General features: G+C 46.8%; 1 protein-coding gene across 1 annotated transcript; it reads left to right on the top strand.

Annotated features, from left to right (window-relative positions):
* Positions 1–7,927: 7,927 nt before the first annotated feature.
* LOC118699305 (cyclin-dependent kinase 4 inhibitor B-like) lies at positions 7,928–11,845 on the top strand. The gene is made up of 2 exons (XM_036403239.2): positions 7,928–8,104; positions 10,410–11,845. Exons 1-2 carry the CDS (start codon positions 7,967–7,969, stop codon positions 10,704–10,706), a joined length of 435 nt encoding a protein of 144 aa, XP_036259132.1. The 5' UTR covers positions 7,928–7,966; the 3' UTR covers positions 10,707–11,845.
* Positions 11,846–12,085: the final 240 nt, after the last annotated feature.

The following is a 12,085-nucleotide window of genomic DNA, read 5'->3' as shown; positions in this document are numbered from 1 at the left end:
AACCTTATAATAACAACATATAATATGTTATTATAACACCTTATTAATTTGCGCTGCACTCTGCCCTAGATCATGGCATAGCTGAACCAAGGACAACACTGGGGATATAGCATTTTTGTGCCTGCATCCCATGCCTGTGGGAACCAGAATGGAGCTGCGACCAGATGTGGAGATGGGGGAAAGCTAGAGCCTGACCACATTCCTTACAGAACAGTAAGGTTCTGTTAAACTGTACTTCCGTCTTCAATTGGACTTGTATATCTGTTTTAAATCGTCATTTTCTTCAAGAACCAGATTTTATTTCAATTTTTTAGCATTTCCATTAAGGCTTATGAAACTACAACGACTAAAATAGTAATATTATATAACTACTGTTACTGTCTGTAAAGTTGGCAGGGAAACAGCACAATTTGCTAGGCTGACCGCACCAAATAAGCAGAGTATGCCCTCAAAACTCAGCAAGGTTAAATACCTAATTGTTATAAATCTGCCTCACGGAGTAGGTCCGGAGCCCCTTCCCAAGACAAACACATGGTGGGGAATACTCACTCCATGGAAGGATGGGGATCACCGGCGAGGTCCCACTTGGCTGCAGGAGCTTCCACGGACACCTTTTTTTCTGGCAGCAGCAGCGGCTCCAGGGCTTGCAGTCCTCCTTGAAAAGAAGAATAGTAACAATTAACAACAAACAGCAGCAGCAGTACGCTTTATCAAGAAAGCCCTAAAAGCATTATATTTAAGATGGCAGAGTACTTATTTTTAATATTGTCGCTGTAACCGAGTACATGTGTGAGCACACCTACACCCTTCTGCAGCAGGGTTTGCACCCTGTGCACGACGAGCCCCGGATCGGCCGTGCATTCAGCGTTGGTGGGTATTCGGTTTCTATTGCCAAAGCTGTCGGTCCGTCCTCTCACCACTGCTCCGACACCTGCATCCCACAGCCAGGTAGGCATTCATTTCTCTGAATTTTGCCTTGTCGGTCAGGAAGCAGAAGTCATCGCAGGGGAGAAGGGGAGGAAAAAATAACTGGGGGAGGGGAAAAAAAAAAGCTTCTCTCGAAAGGTGCTTTCATTTCGAAATGGCCGATTCCGATTTTGCTCATCCAGTTTCCCAGGCTTGAAATCGCACTTGAAAAGAAACGATTATAGGCTTTTCCTTATCAGCATTGTTGTTAGGGTTACTCCGAGCCGAGGCAGGAGAAACCTTCCGTTGACATTTGGACTTTTTGCCCATCTGAGAGGAGGAGGCGTTTGTTGTGAGAGGGTGTTGCACACGCTTATGTTCACCATCCCTCCCCTCCCAGGCGCTGCCACTCTGCGTCCCCACCTGGCGCCTTTCCCGCGGCTCCCCGCAGTCCCGGAGCTAACCCGATCCCTCTCCCCGCCGCCTCCAGCCGTGACCATCCGAGCCGGGCACCGCCGTGCCCGGGGAGGGGGAAGATGCGCCAGCAGAAATGACGCTCTCCCTGCCCATCGCTCTTCTCACTCCTAGCACGGAGGTACCCCGCACCCGGGAGGGGGGCAGCGCAGGCAGAAGGATTCTTGGGGTGGGGAGTGAGACGGGGAGGTAGCAGTAAGCCCTCCACCGCCCAGGGCGGCAGAGCCGGCTCAGCACCCGCTGTCGCGGGTCTCGGCAGCTCACCGGTGCTTCCTGGAGCCGGGTGGGCAGGGGAGCGCCAGCAGGTGGACTGGGGCTTCCCAGCGACCCTCCGCTGCTCCCCCCACCCCTCTCCAAAACCTCACCCTTCAAAAGGAAAGCGAAGAGGTCCGACACCGCGGAGCACGGTCGCGGAGAAGGCCCGGGGCTGGGCGGGAACCGTTCATTACACGTTTCGGTGTCCGGCGCGGGGAAATAGAGATCCTCTTTTCTTTCCTCTCCCCCCTCCCGGCGCCCCCCCTCCCCCGCCTCGCTACGCAACGCTCCCGCGTCGCGTTCAAATGGCCATGTGACAAGGAAATAGCTGCTCGCCCGGGCCAACAGTGGCCCGCGCTTTCCAAGCGGCAGCGATCCGCTAGCCGGCTCTCACGAGTGCCAGCGCGGCGCTCCGAGCCGCCGCAGGCCCCCTTTCCCGTCGGGGTTTTCCCGGGGGCAGTGCGGTCCGGGAGCAACTGAACAGCAAGAAAAAAACCCAAACGGAGCGGGAGGCGGTGTGTTTGGAGGGACAGAGCGGGGGGAGGGCAAGGAGATGTCGTCAAGGCTTTATTTGAAAGCCTCGGAGCGCCCTGCGATTGGCCGGTCCCCACGCCCGTCTGGTGGCGGTGCTCTTCCCCGGCGATCTTCTCCCTCCCCCCCCCTCCCCCCCCAATCTTCCTTTGCCCGCTTTTCGAGGCGGGAGCCATCATCGTGGGAGGAGTTTAGAGCGGGGTGTAGGGGAGGGGGGAGAGCGGAGGGGGTGTGAAGCGAAATGGGGAGTCGAAATTAGTTGAACGGAAAAGAAAAAAAAAATGAACGAATAAAAAAGAGATAAATAAAATCTTCTCCAATGAATGGAGGCTGAGAGGGCCGATTCACCGGTGGGGCCCCGCTGGGGAGGTATTTGTAGCATGACGCGCCCGCGGCTTCCCCGCACCCATGTCCCCGCGGCGGATAAGGTGCACCATCCACTTTCGGCGCGCCCGCAGCCGACCCCGGGCCTGGGCGCTGGGCTGGCGCATCCTCCGCCGCCTTCTCGGGGCGCTGGGGCGGCGCTGGCCGCGGCGCCTTGCCCTGCAGCTGGTTCTGCGGCGGAGGCGCCGCGGGAGCCCCCGGCCCAGGTAGGACGGCGGGAGCGGGGCCGCTCGGGGGCGGCGCGGGCGGCCCGACGGGGCAGCGGGAGCGGGAGGCGGCGGCCCAGGGCCCGTGGCAGCGCCGCGGGGACTCCTGACCCCTCCGCGCCACATGCTCAGATGGCACCGGGAAACACGTTAGGTTTCTACAGGCAGGGTGTCTCCGTGCTGGTGGGGTTTTTTGTTTGGTTTTTTTTTGTTTGTTTTTGTTTTTTTTTTTACGCAGTAGAAAATGTCCAGTTCTTGAAAAGTTACTGTAACTTATTTCTGCCTTGCCTCCCACTTTTTGAGGCGTTTTCTGTATAGTTTATTGCGAAAATATAAATCCACCACCCCTTCCCATCCTTTTCAGACAGTTTCTTGCAAACAAGGAACATAGCTATTGCTCTGAAGAGAGAAAATGGCCACTGTTTTCCGACCGTGTATTATTTCCACTCTTGAAAACGACAGTGAAATACAGTGGCGTACTTTTCCTTCCCTTGCTGTTACAAAAATATGGGAAATAAGGGTCAGAGCAGACGAGCAGTGTCAGAAGGAGTAATTAAAATACACTCGTATGAAGGACCTTGAAAGACATCCGAGGCTCGGGCAGTTTTAGACATTTTCCTTATTGCAGAGTGTAGAATCAGATTGTTGTGGCATTGATTATCACACATAAAAAACAACAATAATAATTAGACATGCACTGAAGCTAAAGTGAATATTAATTTTGCTGAGAATGTGAGGATTGTTCTGCAAAATCCTCGTAGAAAGTTATCAGAGCATTCCACAACCTCCTTTAATACACAGCACAGCCTGGAAAGAAGAGAGGTGGAAGAGAAGTAGAAATATTTGCCTCAAAATTACTTCAAAAATAGACACCATTTATTTTATACACGTATAAATAGATGTATAAATTTTTAACCTTTCAAGCTCTAAGACTCAGGGTGTGGAGATAAAGTAATTCAGAGTTTTCTAGCTCACACTCTGTTGAGATTGCTTCCAGTGCTATTTTAATAAAAAGTGTGGGGCATACACACAGATATACGCACATGACTTATGCGTGTATATATATATATATATATATATATATATATATATATATATAATATTATATATATAAATCAGAAAATATAGACAATTTTCCTTGTTGCCTTCAAATTGCCTCATTTTTTGCATTTTTAGTAGGCCTCATTTTTTCATTCTATACTAAATGGGGGAAAAAGAAACTATAAGCTCTGTCTGACCTGAAAAACATTAATCTCAAATGCAAACATAAGTATGAGGGTGCTAATCACCACGAAGGTGAAGTACGAGGGTGCTAATCACCAACTCTCTGTAGCAAGGAAAAAAGCCCTCATGGATCCAAAAGTATGGCTATTATTTTCTCACTCTATTTCCACACTTGCCATAAATAATTCTTTTTTTTAAATTCCCTTCCCCTGAGCTTTTAATCAGGCAGAATAAGCTTTTATAAAATGCCAGTTAGCTCTAGACTGCAAATCGCATTTTAAAGGTCTTGGGATGGAGTGAGACACATGTGTGTGTTAAATTTAATTTAAAAAAATAAAACCACAAAATGAAACCAAAAAAACTCTAAGGAAGATGGAGTATCTAGGGATAGTTTTGTAACTATAAGGGTAACACATAATGGAGTGGTGGCTGCCCCATCTCTAGAAGTGTCTGAGACGAGGCTGGATGAGGCAGGGTGGGGGGCAGGATTGGAAGTATTATCTCTGACGTCCTTTCCAACCCTAAACAATCTTTGATTGTAAGATATATTCTGTGAAGTTTTTATTCATTATTACCACAGTTTCTCTGAGATATGTTTGAGCTTTTGTGTGCGGTTTGCTTTTGGCATTGTTTGTTCAGGATAATTTTTCAATCATTTTTAAGTTCAATAGAAACTCCCATGGCACAACTTCTGAACGACTAAAATTAAGGTGATAGATTTTCCCGGTTTTAACCAATATGTGTAATCAGAATAAATATCTTTACAAATATCTGACATTTTAAACTGAAGAAAAGAATGATGTTAAATGATTTCTGTAAACGGTATTGCTTCATTTTTTGTGTAACTCGGAACTACTCAGAACTGTTTCCCCCACTCCCTTTAGATATAAAAGAGGTTTCTTCCATGCAACCTCTCCATTGCACCTCCTACCCCTGCTTCTCTTGTGTGCTTTTTACCTATTTACAAGCTAGGAAATCCCAATATTATGTTCTTTATAATTTGTCTCTTTATAGTATTTATTTAACCCCTGAACCTATTATCCAAATACTTGTTAGATAAAATGTAAATATTTCCATTTTTAGTTGTTGTGGTTATTGAAAGTGTAATACTTGCTAAGCCTTAAATGGGGCATAAGATGGCTGCTTTTTTAACTGAAAGTTACCTCTTCCGTCCTTTATGCTCTTATCAAAACATCTCAGAACAATTTGCAGGATTGCTGCACTGTAGTATTAAAATGGATCTCTTTTCAGTGTCAAAAATCTGTACGGTTGAATAATAATTCTAAAATTAAATAAGAGCAGAAATGTAGGATAGGGACACTGCTTAACATGATTCTTTATATTTTTTTACTCCTTCTCTTAAATCTTTGCTTTTTTATTCTTAACATGATTCTCTTTTTTTTTTGTTTTGATTTTACTTTTATACTGCAAAAAAGATATTTTTAATGAAAATATCTTTGCAGTAAGGTTTGCTGGGGGGAAAAGGTGGATTCTCTTCCCTCCCCCCGAGATACAAGTGCAATACAAGGTTCTTTCTCAAAACACAGTAGCATAGGCTGTATTATTATTACTCTAACTTCAGATATGACTCCGTATTGTTATGTTTTGATTAATTTGAGGTCTTTTGTTGGTACTAGAATTGTATAATATAAGATTTGCTTTTAGAGGGGGAAGAAATCCCATTATTTCAATCATGTAATTTGAAATGTTGTGAGTTAAAAACGTTCTAGTAGTTTGATAAGTGATTTGGGGGGTCGATAATGTTGGGACATACTAATGGGACAGTATTTGTTGTTTTACACTATTAGCTTTTAACATAATATAGTGGAGATAGAGATGGAGATACAGACAGGCCCTCTGACTTGAAGTGACATCTTTATCTGCAAACACATTGACATGTCAGTGTGCATTTTTTTTTCTTCACAGATTTAACTGGGTTGGAAAAGACCTTTAATTAAGGTCATTGACTCCCACATATTTTTATGCTTATATACTCAGAAAAAGATATGTATTCCTGTACTTATACATACAGATGCATAAAATCCATGATCAATACTATTTCACAGAAAACAAGGCTAGGCAGTGATACCTGCAACCTTGCTGTGCATCACTACCGATTTGAAATTTTAAGACACCTGATGGACATAACCAATGAGGTTTTCTCCTTGGATTTATCTCTGTGTGGCTATCATTAATGTCAGAGAGCACAAGAAGAACTGGAAGATAGTCTGCCTTTTGGGTGGGAGATCATCTTACTTTCTTAGACTTTACAGACTTCTAAAAATCCACTCTTTAAACACTATTTATTATTTTTTAATTTTTTAAAATTTATTTATTTATTTGTTTGTTTTAAACTGCCTATCTGTCCCGAGGGCTGCTTTGCACCATGCATTGTAGAAAAAACACGATGTGGTGGGAGTTCACCACCGGTCCCCAGCAAGCGAGGATGTCGCCTCAGATTTTGGACCCTGATCCTGCAATGCCACTTGCCTCAGAAACTTCGCAAGGGAGGCTCCAAGAGCCACTAAACTAAGACATTTTAGTGAACCTCTGACTTGTCTACTCAGGGATAAATCTGTGTTTATTTCTCCTCATCCGAGGATGTCTCTGCTTTTGGCTAATAGTAAATGTAGACATTATCACCGTTTCTCTTTTAGCGATGCAGAGCTCTTCGGGGGTTGTATCTGCACAGCGGATACTTCTACGGCGTGGCACCGGCCGCAAATAAAAAAAAAAAAAGGAGATTAGGGAACTGACATTGGGCGGGGGGCGGGGGTGGAGGGGGTGAAGGGAAAAAAAGGAAAGGACAAACAAAAAAAAAAAGGGAAAACAAAACCCTGAAAAACACCCTTATTCCCCCTGCCTCCTTTGTAAGAGGCAGGAACTTCGAGGTAGCAGAATAAGAACTTCACGGCGCAGGTCGTGGGTGCCGACCACCGCTCCCACTCGGCAGCCCGGGGGCGTCTCTTGGGCCGGGGGGGTGTGTGCAGGCGTGCGTCTGGGCCTGCAGCGGGAGACGCCTGGCGGAAAGCCAAGGGGAGGAGCAGATGCTTGGATTTTGAGGATCTTTCATAGCTGCAAGGCGAGATTCTTCTGCCTAGCCTCCGGCTGCGCGGCTGGAGCTGCACCTTACCCTGCTGGGCTCTCGCCGCGGTTTTCCTATTCCCGGGAGGCTCTGGCAGGGCCCGGCTGAAGCGATCCTCTTCTTCTATGCGCTGCCATTAGGTTGGTCGCAGACTCGCTGCGGGCACGGCTCCCTTCCTCACCCGGTCTGCCAGGTCTCGGCAGGCACAGGTCGGAGGGAAGGACCCCCGACCCACCGCTCGGATGGGCTCGGGCAGGGCAGGACCCCTTTCAGAGACAGAAACTAGAGCCATCACTCGCACAAAGAGTCCCTCTCTGTTCCGGGAAAGTTCAGGTCCTTCGTCCCTTGGTCATGTCGCCGACCCACCTGCCCCACCCGAGGCAGCTGCCGTAGAAGCTGTTTGCCCGTGGGTCTGCGCCCCGCGCCCGCGCCTTCGTAGCCCGGCCCGATGTGGGGAGAGGTTGGGGGCGCAAGGCCGCCGCCCCCACCCCCTCTCCCCGGTGGGAGACAAACCCCGCGAGAACCGCCCGTGCTTGAGGCAGGGATGAGACCAGGCTGCCCTCCGAGGTGCCGTGCTTGGGGACCAGGCTGCCGCCATCCCGCGGTCCTTGGCCGCCCTGCCGGTGCCCCTCGCCCCGGGCGGGTGCGCGCATTTCCCTCAGCCGCTGGAAGCCGGGGCAGAGAGAGCGCGGACACCGCAGCGCCGCTCCGCTGGAGGAGTGCCCGGAGCGGGGAGGGGACGGGCGGGGCGGGAGGGGGAGTGGGTGCGAGGGGGGGTGCTGCCCTCGGGAGAGGAGGAGCTGGGTGATAGTGACGAGCTGGGTCGCAGCGACGGGAGAGATCGCAGCCAGGGGAGAGGGAAAGCCAGCGGCGGCCGTGCGGCTCAGGTCGGCGGGGGGCGATGGAGGGGTCCCCCCGGAGCGACGGCGACCGCCTGTGCAGCGCCGCCGCCCGCGGGGACCACGAAGAGGTGAGGAGGCTGCTGCAAGTAGGCGTGGATCCCAACGGGACCAACCGCTTTGGGAGAACCCCGCTCCAGGTACGGCGTAGGCTGGGTGGGGTGGGGGCAGGGGGGAAGCTGTGCTTTGCCACGTTGGCGGGAAAGGGTGGGCATTTCGTGTTTAGAATGATTTTTTATCGCTATGATCGGAACCGTACTCCAGCCGCAGCTGTCTGAATTCAAACGTGACCTTTATTTTTTACTAAGTCCAGCCGTCCTATAAGCACAAGATGGAGACTAGTGGGGAACCGCTGGCAGCAAACGAATTTTTCTAGAAGATAGTCTAAAGGAGAAGTTGGACTGCAAAATCCGCTTCCAGATAACCTATCCAGATAGGTTTGGGGAATGATCTGCACTTCGAGCAAATTTCTTGATTTTTTAAATATAGCCCGAACAGGTCTTTTTTTCCCCAAGGAAATCGAAGTGGGGTCCCTTTCTAGTACATTCATGAGCAAAGAACCTAGAAACTGTGCTGATAAAAATTGTTACTTGAAACTAGGTATATATTAGTAGTCACCTCTTTTTTTCTTTTAGTAGTAGCAATTTTAACATTCTCTATCAATCAATAGTGGCAGTATTTATTGATAGATGTTAGAAGTACCAGCATGTAGAGTTGCTTTCCAGGCAGTCTGAGAGTTAAAAATGTGTTACATTTATCGACATACTTAAGTAGACACTTTTAAAATGTTCATTGAACGATTAATATTCTGTGATTTAAATTAGAGTTGTGTAACTCAGGAAGATTTTTCGAGTTATTATTTAAAGATATATATTTCATGATTAATCTAATGTTCAGCTAAGCTGAACAGCTATTTTGGTCCTTGCACTTTACATTAATTAAATATTCAGAAATATTTTTCTGAAGTGTATTACCGAGAAAAGCTCTCAGAAAGTTATTCATGTTACTTCCATTTTACGTTCAAATTGCAGATGAAAAGAATCTCCAAACTCTTATAAATTATCTCTTTCCTTTCCCCATTTCAGACTAAGTTCTCTTTCTCTTGTCAGCAACTTGCAAAATGGCTGACACTCGACTGTGTGGACCCTCTTTTTCTTTCTGGAAAAGATTAATATCGGGAATTTAGATATTGTGACATTCATAAGTATTTCACACTTGTACTATAAATAAACCAAATTATTTGAAGTGGACAAACCAAAGTCCGGAGATAGCAATTGATAGAAAACCCTATTGTCTTAAGATATTTTTCATAGTATTAAGTCACAATTTATGGTGGTTAAAATTCCACTGAAAATCACCAGAACAGTAAGGGAAGTAAAACCCCATGTACAAATTTATTTTGGTTTTTGGTTGATGGGGGTTTTTTTGTGGGTTTTGTTCAGTTGTGTATGATCAAGTATTGCCAGAAGTTTTTTTCTGCTACTGGCAGAAAAGCAGACTGTCATTAGGAATTTGCCATTTAGACATTATCATTCGGAATCTTCCATCAGTTAACTTTTGTGCATTGCTTGTGAGTGCTCAGCAGCTGCTCTCACACCTCTGAGAAGAAGACAGAGATGAGAGAGAAAAAAAAAGAAAGAAAAAACATCTTCGTCCGAAACTCAGGAAGGGAAAATTTTAAATATCCACACCGAATGCCGAAAGGAGCCACACCCAGCTGCATTTTCCCATTGCTGTGCTGACCGTTGATTAATCGATAATGCATTCTAAGTGACGACAGCCTTAATGCAAGATCCCTCAGGTCCTTTACTGCCACAAAATACATGCTGTGTATAACAGCATACAAATATTTACAAACTCTTCATATGTATAAATATATTTAATATATTTTTATATATGTGTATGTCTAAATATATTTATAATATAGGTACATGCACTATTTATTATATAATTACATAAACGGTGTCTGTATTGCGTGCATATATCTATACACACACAGAGCTGGTCTGTATCTGTGTATAAATGTGTGTGTACATATATGTGCTTATACACACACCAAAAGTACCATTTATACCATGATGTATATAAATTATATAAATTATATAAATTATATAAATTATATAAATTATATAAATTATATAAATTATATAAATGTGAAGCAGAACACACACATGTGTTATACCTAGTCTGGAAACCACTAGCTAATATTTTTAATTTATCATCTAATCATAGACTATCTCGAGTTGGAAGGGATCCGCACTGATAGTGGCAAACGGCTGTCACAATGTATGCGAATACAAGGAGCCGACACAGCAGAATTACTTCCCAAAAGAGAAGCCGGTCCGGCCGCCGCCAGCCCCGGCTGCCCCCCGGGCTCTCGGCGGAGGCGGCGCCCGTCGGTGCTCGGGGCTCTGTGGCGGGCGCTGACCCTGTCTCTCCCCGCAGGTGATGATGCTGGGCAGCCCGCGGGTGGCCGAGCTGCTGCTGCGGCACGGAGCCGACCCCAACCGCCCCGACCCGCGCACCGGCTGCCTCCCGGTGCACGACGCGGCCCGCGCCGGCTTTCTGGAGACGCTGGCGGCGCTGCACCGGGCCGGGGCGCGCCTCGACCTCCCCGACGGCCGCGGCCGCCTGCCCCTCGACGTGGCAGCGGGGGGCCCGCACGGAGCGGTGGGGCGGTACCTGCGCGACCCTCTGCCCCTGCCGGGAGCCGGGGGGGCCGCCGAGAAGGCTGCGCGCTGACCCGTCCCCGGCCGTCCCGCCGGGTCCTTGTCCCCTCGTCCCTGCAGCCCACCTCCCCCGCGAGCATCCCCGCCGCCGGTCATCAGCGAGCCATCGCGGATGGTGGCGCTCCCGATGTCCGTCTGCTGCTGGCAAGAGTGCTCCTTTGTCCCGTTACCTCCAGGGCTCCTCCCGTGCCCTTCCGGCTCCCGCTTCTGCGAGAAGACACGCGCCGAGATTTTCTCTATTTCCTGAGAAAAAGAGGAAAAAGGTCCAGAACACAATCACGACTAGCGCTCTTGCTTCTCCCTCTCATACTCTTCGGCAGTCAGAGCACAAGCACCAGACGGTCCTTTTGTGCTCTAGTGGGGAGGGAAAAAAAGTAAATGTTCACCTTTTCCTCTTTTTTTTTTTTTCTTTTTTTTACAATAAAGCTGCTTAGAGAAGTGAGAACGCTATATTTCCCTTACTGGCTTGCTCACTGCCCTGCAAATCTTTGTATTTTAGTCATTCCTTGAGATCCTTTTATGTTGGAGTATCCTATGCACTCCAAAATAGTGAAGGCTATGTTTCCCTTACTGGCTTGCTCACTGCCCTGCAAATCTTTGTATTTTAGTTATTCCTTGAGATCCTTTTATGTTGTTGCACTTGAAAAGACTGAACACTTTAACCATATAATTTATAAATTTAATTAATCCCCAGAGCTTCTCCCCTCACCAACCCACTCAACATATAGTTTTAACACCAAGGCGTAACAGTAATTGAATGGTAAAATTTTTAACGCTGATGAGCATTACAGTTTGGGAACTACAAACATTTTGTGTAGCTGTATTTATGGAAAATCGTGTGAGAAAACAATTGGCAATCAATTAGTTACTGTGTAGCTTTTTGCATTTGGAAATCCCATTTGCTCAGAAGATATAGACAATGAGCTTCTTATTTTTAAGACAGCTTTCTGGCTCTCTAAACCAGATATTTGGAAATAACAACAAATGACCGATTTGGGTTATAAATATGGATTTTTGCACTCCTTTTGGTTTCTGTTTTCTGTTTTTCCTGTGCAATTTCTATCATCTACCCGATGTTCATACCACTTATGTGTGATTAAATACCTGCTATTATTCAGTAATAAAACATGAAAAAGATTGGCTTAAAAATAATTCACTTCTCGTGTTCGAGTATTTAATGGCTCTGCATGCAGCACTACTTAGTTGAGTGGTGCTATTTATTTCAGCTTTGTTCGTTGCTTTCAATTTTTGTGTGTGTGTCTGCATGAATAAATATAGATATACACAACACAATCACGCAGGTCAGATACCAGGACTTTTTGTAGATATGCATTATTTAAGCACATACACACAGAGTTTAAAATTGCCAAATCGTTTATTTCATTCTTGATA

This window comes from Molothrus ater, chromosome Z (assembly GCF_012460135.2).
Source record: "Molothrus ater isolate BHLD 08-10-18 breed brown headed cowbird chromosome Z, BPBGC_Mater_1.1, whole genome shotgun sequence".
NCBI classification, from domain to species: domain Eukaryota; kingdom Metazoa; phylum Chordata; class Aves; order Passeriformes; family Icteridae; genus Molothrus; species Molothrus ater.
Note: the sequence above shows the minus strand (reverse complement) of the source record. Positions and strands in the feature narration are given on the sequence as shown.